Genomic DNA, 18443 nt, shown 5'->3' on the forward strand with positions numbered 1-18443 from the left:
GGAGGTTGGAGCTCGCAGTATTTTGTATTTTTGTACGTTCAGGCCTCAGTGCGCCATCCTCAGATGGCTGGTGTCCTGTCCAGTCCGGTGTCACCACCCCACGTTCCCCATGTCACCCACGGGGAGAGCACAGAGGTGTTCGCTGCCTCAAGCTGCAACCTAAATAACGTCTAAATTCGTTGTGTGAATTTTGGGCTTGTCATATGCAGGGGCAGGAGCTGGACTCGATGATCCTTGTGGGTTCCTTCGCACTGTAGGAAACAATTATTCTGCAAATAGAATAGGCTCAGGCGGGATCTCTCAGCAAAGCGATTTTTTTTTAAATAACGATATTGCAGCACCGGGTGTTCCACCTAAAGGCAGGCACACATAATAGGGCGAAAAGCCCCTGTTTATATCCCCAAAAATCCCAGCCGTGATTTCCCTCCCTGTTCCCCATCGGTTGGTCCTTCAGGGTTTACGGACCACCCGACCCTGCCTCAGTTTACCTACAAAACCCTTCCCCTTATCAATCTATTTAAGGTATGGATTCCTGGCACTTTGGGTACCCTTCCCCATAATTAATACAGGTATCAGTATATATTCTGGGAAGAGATTGTGTTTTACATTAAGGATTGATAGTCCGATGTCTCTCAGTCCTTCCCCCTAAATTAACTTGTAAAAACGGGTGTCAGTATGTACACAGGTACCAGTATATATTCCGGGAAGAGACTGTGTTTTACATTAAGGATTCACGATGTCTCTCGGTCCTTCCCCCGTGCTGGGGTCAGGCGCCTCAGTCATGAGAGAACAACAGCCCTGGGCCAAACGTCCCTCACACACATGCGTGACAGGGCGGGTGTCAGGGGCAGGGCAAGCGGGAACAGGGAAGGCCCCGCCTCGCCCCCCTGTGGCCCCGACCCACCAGGGGACACGGGTGGGAGCCCACACTCTGCCCACGCCCCCACGGGCGCAGCGACCGCAGCCCCGGCACCGCCTCCCCCGCCACAAAATGGCGGCCGGCACCGCCCCGCGGCCGCCGCGCCAAGCCCCGCCCCCTGCGGCCTTCCCGCCCTCAACGCGGTGTGTCCCCGCGGCGCCGCCGTAGCCGCCGCCGCCTCGCGCCGTCCGTGCCCGCAGCGCGCGGTCCGGTGCCCGGTGCCGCTCCCGCCGCCATGCAGGCCGCCGCCGCGCTCCTCCGCCGCTGCGCCCTCTCCGGCCTCCGCGCCGCCGTCCGCCGCCCCGCCGGCCCCGCAGGTGAGCGGCCGCCCCGCGCCTTTCCCGCCCGCCCCGACCCCGCCCCGGTGCGGCTGGGAGCCGAGGGGCCCGGGCCCGGCGGGTGCTCGGCGGCGGGGCCCGGCCGGTGGCGCCGTGTCCTTGTAATGACCCGCCGGCGTCACTCGAGGGCAGGCCGCGCCTGCGGCCTAGCGCGCCTCGCCGCCGCCGGGCCCGGCCGCTGCCCGCCCCACCACGCCGTCCCCGGGCCCCCCCCCCACCCCGGTGCCACCGGCCCCGCCGCATCCCGGGGAGCCGGGTTCCATCCCGGGGGCTGGAGCGGGGGCCGGCGGCGCCCTCCCCGGGCCTCCCGCGAAGGTGACATTGACGGAGGTCGGCGGTGACCTCCGCAACCGGGCGGCTCAGCCCCGGCACCGGCAGCACCGGGAGCACCGGGCCTCCCCCCGGCCCTGCTCCCGGCCTGCGCTCGCTTTCCCTCTTAACACTCCGGTTTGTAAAAAAAAAAAAGGAAGAAAAAAAGCCATAGACAGTGCGGCACATGCTGGGCAGAGCTCAAACACCGAGACTGCAGAGCAGCCGGTGCCTGTGCAGCTCAATTAACAGCTAATTAACAGCCAGCGATCACGTTTAAAAGGCTCCGAGACCTGTATTTGCTTTTCCTGCAGCATATGTAAATTAAACCGTTGCCATAGAGAGTGGATTGCTGCATTTTTTTTCAAAAATGCAAAGTAACAAGAGGTGGTCGTTCTGTTTGCATACTGGGATTCCTTAGATACTTCTTAAAGACTTTTTTTGTTTTGGTTTGGGTTTTTTTTAATCCATTAAAATTCTTTGCTCGCGGTTCCTTTGTCCCCCAGCGGCTCCTGGCCCTCGCTTCCCTTTGCTCAGGACCGCGCTTCGTGTTCCCCTTCTCCAAGGTCTTGTCTTACAAACGCCCCGTTCAACACGTCTGACCCCGTTCAACACGTCTGACCCCGTTCGCCTCTCCCGCTGCCCTCGGGGGGTTGCGTTTCGGCGAACCGAACACACTGGGTTCATCTGGCCAGCCCGCGCTCTGCTCCTCTCCCTGCGGCTTTAGTTTTTACGATACATAACGCCCCTGGGCTTGTCGCTGCCAGTCTGGCCTTTTTCAGTAAACGGATGCACCTCTTGATGGGTGTTTTCCATCTGTGGTCATTAACAGGGAAGATGTAACACATGTTTGTGTAGTATTAGATGATTATAGGCTTCTCGGGCTCTTGAAGCTTGTTAAGTTGTCTTGAAAACGCGCCTCTGCAAACGTACGTGCCCTTTGCCCGTTCCCTGAGTTGGGAATCTCCGCACGGCTGCTTTGACTGTCACACACATCGAACGCGTGGCCGTGACCTTGAAGGACCCCGCCGAAACGCGAGGCACCGGCGGGTTCCTGCGGCGCTTCTGCTTTGCTGGGGTGCCTCACAGCCCAGAATATAAATGTAAATATTGGCATGGAAAACAAAGGGTGGGAAAGAAACGCAGCAGCGACTGAAAAACACCTCCTGGAAATCCAGAGCTCAAATTCTTGTGGTCTTTTTTTTTTTTATTATTATTATTCAGGATCCTTCTAGTCTAACCAAGTCGTTCCTTTGTTTAAGACTAAAGGGAATGGTTTCGTTTTGGCCTCAGTGGAAAGACATTTTAGTTTTTTTGACTTAAAAGTGGCATCGGAGGGTTTTTAGCAGTGTCCTCTCGCTCCCTGCCTGGGCACAGGGCATCTACAGGAGTGCTCTTACTTGGAGCTCAGCTGGGCATGGGATTTATCGGAGAAAGCAGCGTCAAGGGTCTGGTTTGGAGCTGGAGAGGGAATGGGGAGTCTCCCTACAGAACGGCAAAGGAACATTAGCATTCTGGCTTGGCTTGCCATTTACTTTTCTCTTACCTAATTATGTAGATCAAACAGGGAAGAATTGAGTTTATAATCACATCAACCTTATTTGCCTGTTGGAGTACAATCCACTCTAGTGCCTTATTAATTATCAAATATTAATGCGATTACAACCCTTAAATCCAGGAGTTTTATCTTGATTAGATACAGAGACAGCAGTAATTTTGTTTTCTCCTTCAACTCTTCAACAGCTTGTCTTAGCTCTTGTCCCTTGTGCTCTTGAGAGACTTTATAGTTGGGCATGGGGTCATTTTGCACAGATTCCTAAAAACACAACGAGCCTTCATCAGCTCCGACCTCGTGATGGAATTGAAGACCTGCAGCTCTTCGCTATTGAGTCATCCATCAGAGTCTGTTGGTTGTGAAATCTGCTTTTCCTGGATTACAGGATCAGTTAGGGAGCAGTTTCAGGAGTAGGAAGTTAGTCCAGGATAAACCAGTGGATTCATCTGAAGTGGATAACAGTATAACTAAAGGGCATAGGGATTTATTTCTGGAAGGAATGCCTCTGCAAAACTGATTCATGTACCTAAACTTGCTGCATGGACATGTCCTGTGGTTTTGCGAAGGGTTGAATGCGAGGAACAGAACAATCGTGCTACTTCGAAGTGTCTGATGAAGTGCATCTATGTTAGGTTTGTCTGGGTCGCGTGGCTCTGGACAGAGGGAAAATTCCCGTATCTTACAGAAACAGGGATCCCAGAAAACTTCTCTGAAGGACTGGTTATATGGAAAGTTTTCCTCTTGCATTTCCCTCTCTCATAAAATAATCCTGCTCTTACCAAGGGTCTGGGAACACTTTGAAAGTCTGATGTAGAACAGAAAATAACGCTTTGCCACGGAAGAAGCAACTGGTATTTAATAAGGTATGTTCATCCCATGCTTATCCAGACTGTAGTGAGTTAAATACATATATTATGGCTTTTGGTCTCTTGGTCAGGACTAAAGTGCAGTTATTTTCTGTTTGCTCAAAGTGTCTTCCTTTCTTTTTGCATTCAGCTGTACTGCCTGCCCGCTGCTACTCTCATGGATCACAAGAATCAGATGAAGAATTTGATGCTCGCTGGGTGACGTATTTCAACAAGCCAGATATCGATGCCTGGGAGCTCAGGAAAGGTATGTTGAATGACAAGGGAAGAGTAACATGGAGTAAATATAGCTGCTTTGTAAGAGGTTTGTGTCCAGAAATAACAACTTATTTTTACTTTGCTGTTGGAGAGCAGAAATAGTCAAAACGGGGAGTTTGGTGTAGGAGAGCAGTCCCGTAAATACCCAGGCTGGAAGGAACCGCACACACAGAATGAGGGAGGTGGGTTACAAGGCAGAGGGAGTCTTTGTAAATTTTAATGCTCCAGAATACGTATTTTAACACCTGAGTGGGAGGGGGAGAAACCTTTGCTCCGAGGAAAGTGTATTTGAGCTCAGTTGTTGCTTAGCAAATAACCACACACATTTTTCTTTGGATTTCGGTTTAATGGCGTGGCCATAACTCACCGTGGACTGTCTGTCTGGTTGTCTTCAGTTGTTATTTGCTGTGGAGTTGCCAGCTCCTATTAAACTACCCCAATTAGGGTTTATAAACGTGTTTGCATAACAGCCAGAGGGGTCATTCCAGCATCACCTGGATGACTTATGTGTTGGGCTCTTCCCTTGGAAAGGAGAAGAAGGGAAGAGATGGCAGCTTGAATTCTAATTTCATTACACCTGTAGGAATGAAGTCATTAGGATTTCTTAATGATTCCTTAACCAGTGTGCTGTGGTACAGACACTTTGGAAGCGTGGATGAAACTGGCCCAGTGAGATTTCATGAAATCCACTTAAATTATGGGGTGGTGAGCAACAGCGAGAGGGAGAAAAGCCAAGAGTTTTCCTTGGCCTTGTGTGTGTGTGTCCCCAAAATAACAGTGAAAATTGTCATCAGGTTCCAATGTTGACTGGTGGCGTGGTAACACTTAATTCTAAAAAAAATAAAAAATAGTGCTCACCATGTTCCTTTTGACAGCACAATGAGTTGATGCCAAGTTCCTCTTGGCGCTTCCTTCTTTTCATAGGCATAAACACACTGGTGGGTTATGACCTGGTTCCGGAACCAAAAATCATCGATGCGGCTCTGAGGGCGTGCAGACGGTTAAACGACTTTGCCAGCGCTGTCCGCATCTTAGAAGTTGTAAAGGTGAGTGGCACGGCAGCCCAGGGCGGAACTGCTGTGTCTGCGTTGCTGAGAGCCCGGCAGTGCAAGAGTTTTTTTTCTCCTTGGCTTACTCTTAAAGGTGCAGAGGGAAACCCACTATTTCCTGCTGCCAGAATCAATAGCTTCGCTATGAGCATGTGCTCAGTGGCTTGAAATAGTTGTTTTGAGGTCAAAGTACTCACCAGCGCAGCTTCACAAGTGTAACATTCGTACTTTCATATTTTCCTTTCCTGATGCTTACTCTGATGGGAAAGTCTCATTTTTCTTCCTTCTTATTTTTTTAATACGCATTACTAGGGATATCTAAAGCCAAGGAATCTTACTGGCTTCTTAAAGTTGACTGGGAGTAGTAACTCAGGAAGCTGCATAGGCTTGGAAAACAACATTAAACCAACACCTTGAAACCCCAAGCCCAGCCTTCGCTTATCAGGGAGTTAAAATGGGTGGAGATTTCAGTCCTAGAAGCCAGCAGTTATGCTCTTCAAACTGATTTTTTTGCCACAGCTGAGGGGGACTGGCACGGAGGTCTTTGCTAACTGCTAAATCCACTTGCTTCGAACTCTACTCCACAATCAGTTGCTTCTCAGTTTGCTATTTCTGCATTCTTCTGTAGAACTGAAACTCTTTCAGTGGTTTTAGAGATGTGAAACCAATGGAAGAATCTTCACAGGTTTTCCTTATCTCCTTTTCTTTCCTGTCCTTTTGTCCCCCCCCAGCTAGGGGACAATCCAGTTTATCAGAACTTGGGGACAAATGTATGCTCTTCCTGGAGCTCCACCTAAATATATCTCAAGGGATGATGTTTTTCCCTTGATTTCCAAGCAAGTTAAATTTTCTCCCAGGTCTGCCCAAAAGCTGATTTTATGGGTTTTTTTCCCTTTTACTGATCAAATGTCATTTGCATTCCATTTCCAAAGGTGTGAGACGTTTTTGGGCTGGTTTGCAAAGCCTCCCTTGTTCAAGGAGCTTGGCTCGGCCTTTAGTTTTGTGTGGTGTGACACACACATCGTGAGTCACATCGGTTAAGTGCGGGGAAGGGTGCCAAGTGTTAAGAATAATCTGCAAATCCCGCGAAGGGCAGTTCAGACCCTTTTGCGAACAGGCACCCAGCAGGCGTGCGGTGAACCTTGACAACAGCCGGCTGTCGAAATAACACCGTTCCTTTTCACCTAGGACAAGGCAGGACCTCATAAGGAAATCTATCCTTACGTTATCCAGGAACTTAGACCAACTTTGAGTGAACTGGGCATCTCCACTCCAGAGGAACTGGGCCTGGACAAAGCATAAACTATCGGTAAGGGATGCGGTCACCGCCCAGCACAGTTGCTCAGGAAGAAATAGGGTGGTTGACAACCATACCAAACCTTGCAGAAATGTCTTTTTCTGTAATTAAACGCTCATTTGGAGGACCCCTTGCTTCCAGAATAAACAGATCAGTTGTAGCCCAGCCAGAGCTTAACCACTCTGCGCAGAATATGGAAAAGCATCCGTAGATAATTTCAGAAGCCTCAGAAAGCCACCTGTTTTATTGTCTTCTTAGACCTGAACTTCTGAGTACTTCCCAAACTTGGAAAAAGCAATAAATAAGGCATTTACATCATAAATACCAGGCTCTTGCATGAACTGCAGCGCATGAGGGCGTTGTTACCAGCTTCTCTGGTTAATGAGAATCTGTCATGAAGTATAAGTGAGACCTAATGTGCTATAATCCCAGACTAAAATGAAGCCCTAAATAAAAATCCTCATGGAAGTGAAGTTATGTACAGTCTCTTAACTTCTTTCAGGAGATGGCCGGTGTCATATTCCAGCCTTTTTCTTTTTTTAATATTATGCTTATAATAGAGCTATCAGGTGTCAGACTACAAATTTGGAAGCTGCACAGGGTTAAATTGGGATTTGAGTGTAAAAGCAAAGAATATAACACACTGGAGACTTGATGGAAACTCTGTGGGGGTAATGTGCTGTTTTAATGGCTTTTCTGTTCTGTTCCAGGTGCATTACTTGAGCATTTTACTGATGCTACTTGATTGTACACAGTCGCCTGGAGACACAAATGTTAAAATATTACCTTATTTGAGAGAACTTCCTTTATTGAGTCACAATGTACATGATGTGGAGTTGGACCTAATAAAGGAAAAACCGGTTTGACTGATGAAATTGCAGTGGCTTGTGTGATTTTTTTTGTTGTTGTTTGCTTTTATGGGGAAATGGTGACCCTCTTGCATGCACAGATTTGAAGAGGAGGAGAACAAGGACTCGCAAAACTCACTGCCCTGGGAGGAGGAATTTCCCTGTGACAAGTTGGGGCTTAATGAAGCTGCTGAAGTGGCGCCTGTCTGCAAGGGCTGCGCTTGCCGTGGGGCCTGTGCAGGCTGGGAGTCTGTTCCGGGAAAGATGTTGCTGCAAGGAGCCAGTTTGCCACCTCGGTTCTGGTGCAAGCAGGGATTTTTGGCAGGAAAAAAAAAAAAAAAAAAAAGGGAAATCCCTTTATTGCATTTTAGAAGGAAATTCGAAACAAACATAACCAAGAGGAACTGGGGCAGGGAAGTGGCTCCGCGTTGCACAGTGGGCTCACAGCGTCCCGCTGTCCCCGCGTCCCGCTGTCCCCGCGTCCCGCTGTCCCCGCGTCCCGCTGTCCCCGCGTCCCGCTGTCCCCGCGTCCCGCTGTCCCCGCGTCCCGCTGTCCCCGCGCTCCGCATGCGCGGCGGAGGGGCGCGCCGCTTCCCCGTCTCCCATTGGCTGGGGCGCCGCCGCTGCGCGCTGCCATTGGCGGGCGGCGCGGGGGCGGGGCAGCGGCGGCCATGGCGACGGGCGGCGGAGCCGGGAGCGCTCAGGGCGGGCGGCGGGGAGCGGGGGTACGTGCGGGTGCAGGGCTGGGCCGTGGGGGTGGCCTGGGACAGCGCAGGATGTGTGCATGGGGATGGTATGGGGCAGTGTAGGGTATGTGCATAGGCGGCGTAGGGCTGGGTACGTGTCTGGGGCAGTATAGGGCATGTACATAAGGGCTATAGGGCTGGGTATGTGTGTGGGGCAGTATGGGGTATGTACATGGGGCTATAGGGCTGGGTATGTGTATGGGGCAGTATGGGGTATGTACATGGGCAGTATAGGGCTGGGTATGTGTGTGGGGCAGTATGGGTTATGTACATAGGGGCTATAGGGCTGATATGTGTGTGGGGCAGTATAGGGCATGTACATAGGGACTATAGGGCTGGGTATATACGTAGGGGCTATAGGGCTGGGTATGTGTGTGGAGCAGTATGGGGTATGTACATAGGTGGTATAGGGCTGGGTATGTGTGTGGGACAGTATGGGGTATGTACATAGGCAGTATAGGGCTGGGCATATGTGTGGGGCTGTATGGGGTATGTACATGGGGCTATAGGGCTGGGTATGTGTGTGGGGCAGTATAGGGCATGTACATAGGGGCTATAGGGCTGGGTATGTGTGTGGGGCAGTATAGGGCATGTACATAGGGACTATAGGGCTGGGTATGTACGTAGGGGCTATAGGGCTGGGTATGTGTGTGGGGCAGTATGGGGTATGTACATAGGTGGTATAGGGCTGGGTATGTGTGTGGGACAGTATGGGATATGTACATAGGTAGTATAGGGCTGGGTACGTGTGTGGGGCTGTATGGGGTGTGTACATAGGTGGTATAGGGCTGGGTATGTGTGTGGGACAGTATGGGGTATGTACATAGGCAGTATAGGGCTGGGCATATGTGTGGGGCTGTATGGGGTATGTACATGGGGCTATAGGGCTGGGTATGCGTGTGGTGCCGTATGGGGTATGTACGTAGGCAGTATAAGGCTGGGTATGCGTGTGGTGCCGTATGGGGTATGTACGTAGGCAGTATAGGGCTGGGTATGTGTGTGGGGCAGTATGGGGTATATACATGGGGCTACAGGGCTGGGTATGTGTGTGGGGCAGTATAGGGCATGTACATAGGGACTATAGGGCTGGGTATGTACGTAGGGGCTATAGGGCTGGGTATGTGTGTGGGGCAGTATAGGGCATGTACATAGGGGCTATAGGGCTGGGTATGTGTGTGGGGCAGTATGGGGTATATACATGGGGCTACAGGGCTGGGTATGTGTGTGGGGCAGTATAGGGCATGTACATAGGGACTATAGGGCTGGGTATGTACGTAGGGGCTATAGGGCTGGGTATGTGTGTGGGGCAGTATGGGATATGTACATAGGTGGTATAGGGCTGGGTATGTGTGTGGGACAGTATGGGATATGTACATAGGCAGTATAGGGCTGGGCATATGTGTGGGGCTGTATGGGGTATGTACATGGGGCTATAGGGCTGGGTATGTGTGTGGGGCAGTATAGGGCATGTACATAGGGGCTATAGGGCTGGGTATGTGTGTGGGGCAGTATGGGTTATGTACATAGGGGCTGTAGGGCTGGTATGTGTGTGGGGCAGTATAGGGCATGTACATAGGGACTATAGGGCTGGGTATATACGTAGGGGCTATAGGGCTGGGTATGTGTGTGGGGCAGTATAGGGCATGTACATAGGGGCTATAGGGCTGGGTATGTGTGTGGGGCAGTATGGGTTATGTACATAGGGGCTATAGGGCTGGTATGTGTGTGGGGCAGTATAGGGCATGTACATAGGGACTATAGGGCTGGGTATATACGTAGGGGCTATAGGGCTGGGTATGTGTGTGGAGCAATATGGGGTATGTACATAGGTGGTATAGGGCTGGGTATGTGTGTGGGACAGTATGGGGTATGTACATAGGCAGTATAGGGCTGGGCATATGTGTGGGGCTGTATGGGGTATGTACATGGGGCTATAGGGCTGGGTATGCATGTGGTGCCGTATGGGGTATGTACGTAGGCAGTATAGGGCTGGGTATGTGTGTGGGGCAGTATAGGGCATGTACATAGGGGCTATAGGGCTGGGTATGCATGTGGTGCCGTATGGGGTATGTACGTAGGCAGTATAGGGCTGGGTATGTGTGTGGGACAGTATGGGGTATGTACATAGGCAGTATAGGGCTGGGTATGTGTGTGGGGCTGTATGGGGCATGTACATAGGGGCTATAGGGCTGGTATGTGTGTGGGGCAGTATAGGGCATGTACATAGGGACTATAGGGCTGGGTATGTACGTAGGGGCTATAGGGCTGGGTATGTGTGTGGGGCAGTATGGGGTATGTACATAGGTGGTATAGGGCTGGGTATGTGTGTGGGACAGTATGGGATATGTACATAGGTAGTATAGGGCTGGGTACGTGTGTGGGGCTGTATGGGGTGTGTACATAGGGGGCATAGGGCTGGGTATGTGTGTGGGGTATGTACCTAGGCAGTATAGGGCTGGGTATGTGTGTGGGACGGTAAGGGGTATGTACATAGGCGGTATACAGCCAGGGCATATGCCCAGAGGAGCACTATGGGGCAGAGCACGTGCAGAGGCTGTACAGGGAGGTACAGCACACACGGGTGCGGGGACATGGGCAGAAGTTCGCTGCCCGCCCGGTTAATCCCGCTGGCTCGGGCAGCCCCAGCTCCCCGTGCACAGTTATTCCCGTCTGTAAGGCTCTGCCCTACTAATTCTGGTTTAAGACACTGATGCTAATCCTGGTTGTGCTCTCTGATCACCACCCCGGGTCCTCTGCCTTGTTTCTTCATTATCTGCTTCCTCTAATTCCCTGTCCCTTCTGCACCAACTCTCTGCTCATTTTCTGACCGTTCCTCTATTTTATTTATTAGTTATTGTATTTGTAGAACTGTTTTTTCTGCCCGTTCCCATTCAGCAGTTCCAGGTCTCCTTGAAGATAAATGCTTTACAGACGGAGGAGGCTTTTCCTTAAAGCCCTGACTCTCAGACCTGATTATGCGACACTACTTTCATTTTAATGATGTGGTTTCATCATTGCATGGGGAGAAGCTTGAAAGGCTTAAAACCCGTGGAGAAATTAAAATAAAGTATCCTCATGTTCTGTTTTATGAACCTGCTAGTTAAATCTCCCCTGTTGCATCATCTCCCAAGTGTTATTGGAGTTAGGCTTGCAAGGAAACTGCCGGTCACCATGTGAGCTTTTAATTTAGCTTCACCATTCCCAAATAATCCCTTCGGCTGCTATTAGATCTGCTTATTCCTTTTCCTCTCCCTCCTCCAGCTGCAGCGCAGGGCTGGGGAGGAGGTTCCCCCCCAGCCAACGTGGTGGCACATTTCCCCATTGATATTGAGTTGCCAAGAACGACCAGATGCTCTGCGATGACTCCGCTTGACTTCATCCCCATAGAGAGATGCTACCAAATTTGCTTCTTTTTTTTTTTTTTTCTAGCTGATCCGAGCTGAAAGCAAGAGGCTGAACAAGCCGATGGATGCGGTGGAGAAAAGGGGACCGTACATCATGAACAAGCCTCCCTCCCTTCACGCCAAGCTCCGTAAGTGATGCTCGGTGTTGTCCCAGGGGCTCTGCCGGGGTTCGGCGAGACATCTGCACCCCCCGCCCAGGGCGGGAGTGACCGAAAGCCTCTTTATTCCTTGGTGGGATAAAACCATTTAAAAAAAAAAATAAACAAACCACATTTAAAAACCCACAGGCCTATGGAAAGCACTGCAATGCCCCCATGCTCTCCCAAGGACCCACCTGCAATGCCCCCCGCTCCCGAAAGAAAAAAAACCCCTTGGGTGTTTGTAGCTCTGTCCCTGTGCTTGGCTTTCAGAACGGCAGCGCGAGCTGGCGAAGGCAGCGCTGCGGAGACAGGGGCTGCTGGGGGGACCCGCGCCGCACCAGCCGAAGCCGGCGGCGAAAAGGTCTGATCCCGTTTTTGCTTCTCCCAAAATGTTATTTGTTTTATTTATTTTTTTTTTTCCCCCCACATTCCAGGGGAACTCGGGGGATTGAAAAGTGAGTTTGGGACCTTAGTCTGCTGGCTCTGTTCCAGCCAGCAAGCATCTGATATGGAATCAAATAATAAAAGAGGGCCCTTCCCCTACAAAAGTTAGGAGTTGCTCTACCAGGGGCCACGCTGCTGCTGCTTGGTTTCGGTGTTAAGGATTTAATCAGGTAGCCTAGAGCATGGCTGGAGTTTATTCTCAGGTCGTGGTGGCCCTGGACAATGCCTGGGTGGGTAGGGACGTTTGGAACAGGGATTTCTGCCCTGGCTCCTCAGTCCACCAGCTTTGTGTCTGTGTTTTCACACCAAAAATGCCTGTTGCGAGCTCGCTCTTCTGCTTTCCTGCAGGTCGGTGAAGTTTAACAAGGGCTACACGGCACTCAGCCAGGTGGCGGATGAGAACCTGGTCTCCCTCGACTCAGACAGGTGGGGAGCGGGCAAATATCCCAGGATTTTGGGTGGGGGCGTGTTGCAGGCTCACAGCTGGCTCTTTGTGGGGATTGATTTTCCTTGTAGAGCATCCCCGATTGCACTGGGCACCTCTCAGCAGCGAAACGCTCCTCTTGTCCCAAATTGTGCCCAATTTAACAAATCCCTCGGGGTTACACTGCCGGCTCCCCTTTTCCCCTCCGAGATTCCCTTGTCTGCATCCCAGGCAAAGACTCCCGGCTGGCTCTGACCGTGTCCTTCTTCTCTCAGCGACGGGGAGCTGGGATCCAGATGTTCCTCAGGCTACTCTTCGGCTGAGGCAAGTCCTGGGGTTTCCTCCTGACGGCGCGGTCCCCACCGGGTTCCCTCATCCCCATTACATCGGGGTCCGTACAGGGGCTGAAATGAAGCATCACCCTATGGAGTGTGTATGTGCGTGTCCATCCCGCAGAGCTCTGCTTTGCAAACTGCTGCCCAATGTAGGCACGCATTTAAGCCACGCATAAATCTCCCTTTTGCAAGCCCCAGCTGGCTGTCACTGCTTTACGTTTTGCATCTAGAGCATCGTTTCCCCACAAACGCTGCAGTGGAGCTGTGTCCTGCCAGGGGGTTGCAGCCTGCAGGGTGTTTTGGGGTGCATGGGGTGTGTGTTGGGGTGCTGCAGCCCAGGAAAAGTGCTTCGATCTTTTGCTTTAGTCTTCTCTGGTCTGGTTGTGCTGCTTCTCCCTGTGCAAAGGCACTGCAGGGAGGATATGATGCCATTCTTGCTCGCAGCCCTACCCTTTGCAAGACCTACATTTTAACTGAACTGGGACTAATTTTAACCAACTCCGCCTCCTTTGTTCCCCCCCCCCAGCAGGTGAACCAGGACCTGAGCCGGCAGCTGCTGCAGGACGGGTACCACCTCGACGAGGTCCCCGACGATGAAGATCTGGATCTCATCCCCCCGAAACCCGTCGCCTCCTCTTCTTGCCCCTGTTGTTTCGGAGAAAATCTCTCCTGTGTGATCCAGTAGACGCCGCTCAGCCAGGGCCACGCAAGAACAGGTCACAAGCCAGCACTTTCTTTGTCCCGTGGGGTGGCTGTTGGTGTCCGTGTCCCACGCTGGGACGGGGACACGAGGACTGAATGATGCTGCGATGTCACTCGTGGTGCGCAGCACCAACCAACCAAGCCCAGAGGACTTTTCCTTACACTCAGCAATATCAGGGAGAGGTGGCACGGTGACATTTAGGTGACCTGGATGGGACTGGCTGGGGTGGGAGAGGAGGAGAGGCAGAGCCCAGGCACCTCTGTGGGGTATAAAGGGAAGGAACTGGGAGGTGCAGCAGCAAATGCTCTTGGGTTTGCCTGACCTCCTCTTTTCCTCATTTAACCAGCCACCTCGAGGATCCGCCCTCCCTGTGAAGCGGTGGTGGACGGTGGGGTCATATTCTGTGGTGTGGGATGGGGCCGGGAAGCCCTGAGACCCCTTTTCTATTTATTTTAGCTTTAGTCACCCCTCTTCCCTGGCTGGCTGAGGCCAAGCCAGCGAGATTGGGGTGAGCTGGCAGAGAGCTGCTTCGTTTACCGATCTCGTGCTGCTTGCGATTAATTGCGGCCGGGTTTCCTCCTCCCAAAGCCTGGGCTCATCTGAACCAAAGATTGCAGCTCTGGTGAAGAACGTGGGGGCAACCCAAGGGGCTGGGATCTCCGCGCCTTCTGCCTCTCGAGGGACCTGTTAAGTCTGAGGGTTCTGGGTTTGGAGCTAACGGCTTGTTCCAGTTCTCCCCAAAGCTGCTCTGAAGCAGGCGAGGGGCAGCACAGACCCCTGTGCCGGCTCCACACGGGTCTTGGTGCAGATTCGGGGTGGCTGGGGAGTCTACCTGCTGTGAACCTTCAAAGCTGCCTTAAGTCACGTCCTGCTCTACTACATAGAGGACAATCAGCTTCTTATACAGAAACCTTATTTAAATATTTCATGTCTAGACACCTGAACTGTTTTGGTTCTTTTTTGTATTTTCTGTGTTGAAGGGAGCACTCAATAAACTGGATCTCATTACTCGGAGCGTGTATTGGTGCCGTGGCAGGGGGCTGAGCCCTGCTCGGGAGAGCTCCTTCCCCACCCTGGCACATTTTCGGAGCAATCTGGTTTCCCTCGTCCTATTTTATCCTGAGATGCCACAGCTCCGGTCCCTGAGCCCTGCAAGCATCACAGCTTCTCCTCACACCACATTTCCCTGCGCTGAAGACAAAGTCACCACTTTATTCACAGCACTGCAGGCTCTCCAGCTCCGTCACCCCACCAAGCAGCCCCCTTTTACAGCCGGGGAAGGGGTGACATGGCTCAGAAAGAGCCCACCAGGCACCCGGGAGCAGCAGAAAACCTCAGTGTCACATTGGCAGGAGGGAGCAGCAGCTCCTGGAAGCCAGAGGTGCTCAAGACCCAGGGTGCAGACCTCGGGTCTCCCTCCTGCTTCTCGGCAAGAAGGAAAGGGGTTAAAAAAATAATAAAAGGAGTCGCCGTGTGGCATTAGCAGCACCCAGAGGGGGCGATGCTACAGGGACCTGGCTACTGAGCTGCGAGGGGAGATGCTTTTCCTCTGCCCGCTCTGCTCTGTGCCACATCCAAGGAGTCGATTTGTGGAATTGCTCTCTACACATCAGGTGGGGGCTGTCTGGGGGGGGGTTTAATAGACGGAGGGGAAACTTCCAAGTGAGATGGCTTTACCCCGGCCAGTTTCTATCTACTCAAACACGGAGCGCTGGGGGAAGTGTCCCAGGTCCCGCTCAGAGGAGGCAGCAGGCTCGGAAGAGCAGCATCCCGTCGGGTGAGGAGAGCTGGAGGGAGATGCTCTCGTTGGCAGAGATGAAGAGCACGGAGCCGCGCCGCAGGGCCATTTCGGAGGCTGCGGCCGTGGAGGTGCCCACGGCTGTCCCTTGGATCACCAGCAAGATGCTGGCGGAGTCCACGGCGGAGACGAGGTACAGCTTGATGGAGGGGGGGATCTGCAATGGAAAGGGTGACCATGGTGTGAGTGTCCCCAAGCATCCCTCCTTCCTCCCTGGAGCACTAACTACACAGGCGAGCAAACTCAAGCCAAGAAAAGCCCCCCAAAACCCAAGATGTTCTACTGCAAGACGGGGAAAAAGCTGGTGTCCCCCTCTCCGTGTCCCCTGTCACCGCTCACCTCTATCCTCATGATGGCGAAGTCTGGCACAGGGGGGTCGTAGAGGTAGACGCTGGGGTCGAGCGGGCTCTGCGCAGCCGGGAAGATCTTGGAGCTGCTGGGCGCCGGCGTGTAGTTGAGCATCTCGCACAACGTGAGGACATCGATGAATTTGGGGGTGAGCCCGGCACGCACCGTGTTATCCGAGCACGCCATGCACTCCACGCAGTCTGCGGGGACCAGGCAGCGCTGTCAGCCCCCCCACCAGCCCTCTCCCCCATCCTGGGGGGGTCTAACCTTGTGCAGGAGACTGTGGCCACCCTGGGGGACAGTCCCTGCGAGGTCCTGGGTGAGGACAGCCCGCCGTGACGCTCACCTCCGTGCAGGTAGGCGTGGGGCTCGTTGGCCCCCAGGAACATGGCCTCCCCCGGCTCCAGCCGCACCAGGTTGAGGAAATAAATGGTGAAGCAGCCGATGTCCCCTGGGTACTGGGAGTGCAGCCGCAGCAGCAGGTCCCCATTGCTCCCCGACGTGTCCTTCCCTTCCGCTGCTGCATGGGCAGAGCAGGTGCAAAGCTGCGGGGTGCCCCATCCCCTCCCCTTAACGCAGCCCCCCCAAAACCGCGCTGGGGGGCTGCGGCGGGTGGGGAGGACCCACCTTCCTGGGAGATCCTCTTCACCAGCATGTTCAGCTGGTCAACGAAGAACTTCTTCTCGCTCTTCATCAGGCGGGTGAAGCAGACGCGGAGGGCGGCCGAGACGCCGCGGGGGTCGTCGCTCCCGCTGCGCTCCAGCTGCTCCGCCGCCACCTCCCCGATCAGCGCCCGCAGCTCGGGGACGGCTGCCCGGGGGGGACAGCACGAGTCACCCCCAGTGGCCGCCACCACCTGGGAGCCCAGCACCCCCAGCCCGAGGTACCAAAGCCACCGTCCCCACCCCGAACACGCCACGGGGAGGGAAGGTGACACCGGGCTCCCACCTCGTGACCGCCGCCCTCGCCATCCTTACTCTGGAGGAAGGAGACGATCTCCTCCACCGGCCGAAAGCCGCACAAGCCCTCGAAGGGGGTGAGAGCGATGGCCATTTCGGGCTTGTGGTTTGCGTCGGGGTAGTGCTCGGGGAACTGGGCATGCAGCTTCGCCGCCAGCTCCTGGAGAAGGGGCAGAGGAGCTGGGTCACCTCCCCAGGGACACGGGGTCCGGCCGGGGCTGCCCCCCCGGGGCTCTCCCTACCTTGTTGGGGTGCGCCTGGATGGAGAGGGCGGTGTTGACAGACAGCACCTTGAAGAGGAAGGGCAGGCGGCCCTGGAAGGTGTCCTTCACCTTGGCCCCCAGGCAGGCGGGGTTGTCGGCGATCCACTGGCCCAGCGTCTTTTGGGGGATGCGGTTATCCCGGATGAGGGCATCGCCCCGGGGGTGCGCGCCCATCCACAGCTGCGGGAGACAGACAGACGGATGGACCCGCGAGCTGACAGCCGACTTTTCCCCAGGCTGTTTGGCCCCGGAGGTGATGGACGTGGCCAAGGGATCTCCCTGGGGGGCTGAGTCACGCCGGGCTCCTCTCCTGCTCCCAGGGCTATAGGGGCCGGGCAGGGAACCCGCATCCCTCCCAGCCCCGCGATGGCGAGAACCGCATGGGTCGGGACAGCCACGCGTCCAGGCCGGACACACGGCCAGGACGGACACTCACCTCCGCGTAGGGCCGTTCGGGCTGGATGCGGACCATGGGGTCGCCACTGGCCAGCAGCTGGGCCACCTCGCTGGCCAGCCCCAGCTTGCCCCACGAGTAGCTCTGCACGGCGCAGCACAGCGGGAACACTGCGGGGGAGCCCAGCGTTAGGGGGGCACGAACAACCCTCTGCCCCCCAGCCCTCCCGGGCAGCCCCAAGTCCCCCCCCCAGTGTGGGGTGCGAGGGGGTCAGGGCACCACGGGCTTTGTATTTTGGGGCGCGGGGTGGGGGGTGTTCAAATCATCATATGGGGGGGCTCCAGGCTGCGAGCGGGCGGCGCGGCGCCTCTGCCCATCGCCGCGGGGGTGACGCGCCCGCCCGAGTGTCCCCACCCGCCGGGGCGCCCCGCCATACGGACGGTCCCGCGTCCCCCGGGGGCATCCCCGCCGCCCTCCGGGCCGCGCTCACCGCGGATCTCCGCCATGGCACGGCACGGCACGGCACGGCACGGCGGGGCAGGCCGGGAGCCGTAGTCCCGCGGCGGCGGCACCGCCTCCCCGGGCCGGGCTGGGCGGGGCAGCGCCTTACGCGCACCCTATAGCGGCCATAGGGGAGGGCGCACCCTATAGCGGCCATAGAGGAGGGCGCACCCTACAGCGGCCCGAGCACCGGCGCTGCCCGCCCGCACGGACCTCTGCGTGGCCGATGGGCGGGCTATAGAGAGTATGCTATAGGGATTGTGCTATAGGTGACGTGGTATTGGGGACGAGCTATAGGGGACAGGTTATAGGCCCTATAAGGACACCCCCTGAAGAGCCTTCCACCCCTCCATAGGTCCCTCTATAGATGAACCCTGTAGAGCGCGGCGGCGCCTATGGGGTTAACGGCGTCTATGGGGTTAACGGCGCCTATAGGGTTAACGGCGCCTATAGGGTTAACGGCGCCTATGGGCGCTGCCCGGCGTTGTGACGTCACGCGGCCCCGCCCCGCGGGTCAGATCACGTGGCTGGCGGCGCAGGCGCCG

General features: G+C 54.7%; 3 protein-coding genes across 3 annotated transcripts; 2 read left to right on the forward strand and 1 right to left on the reverse strand.

Moving 5' to 3' along the window:
- Window positions 1-976: 976 nt before the first annotated feature.
- On the forward strand, window positions 977-7466 carry LOC135992752 (cytochrome c oxidase subunit 5A, mitochondrial). The gene is given in 6 exon segments (XM_065642122.1): window positions 977-1063; window positions 1065-1236; window positions 4118-4234; window positions 5170-5291; window positions 6483-6603; window positions 7302-7466. Coding segments are annotated over 5 exon segments (597 nt in total). The 5' UTR covers window positions 977-991; the 3' UTR covers window positions 6597-6603; window positions 7302-7466.
- A 644-nt stretch (window positions 7467-8110) lies between these two features.
- On the forward strand, window positions 8111-14644 carry FAM219B (family with sequence similarity 219 member B). The gene is made up of 6 exons (XM_065641538.1): window positions 8111-8164; window positions 11615-11717; window positions 12000-12090; window positions 12522-12599; window positions 12873-12921; window positions 13459-14644. The coding sequence occupies exons 1-6, from the start codon at window positions 8111-8113 to the stop codon at window positions 13615-13617; spliced, it is 534 nt and encodes a 177-aa protein (XP_065497610.1). The 3' UTR covers window positions 13618-14644.
- MPI (mannose phosphate isomerase) lies at window positions 14584-17972 on the reverse strand. Its single transcript, XM_065641536.1, has 8 exons — window positions 17888-17972; window positions 17440-17567; window positions 16983-17183; window positions 16759-16900; window positions 16409-16591; window positions 16128-16301; window positions 15773-15981; window positions 14584-15590 (listed from the first exon to the last, which is right to left on the reverse strand). The coding sequence occupies exons 1-8, from the start codon at window positions 17901-17903 to the stop codon at window positions 15372-15374; spliced, it is 1272 nt and encodes a 423-aa protein (XP_065497608.1). The 5' UTR covers window positions 17904-17972; the 3' UTR covers window positions 14584-15371.
- Between the last annotated feature and the right edge of the window lie 471 nt (window positions 17973-18443).

Source organism: Caloenas nicobarica, chromosome 10, assembly GCF_036013445.1.
Source record: "Caloenas nicobarica isolate bCalNic1 chromosome 10, bCalNic1.hap1, whole genome shotgun sequence".
Classification (NCBI taxonomy): Eukaryota; Metazoa; Chordata; class Aves; order Columbiformes; family Columbidae; genus Caloenas; species Caloenas nicobarica.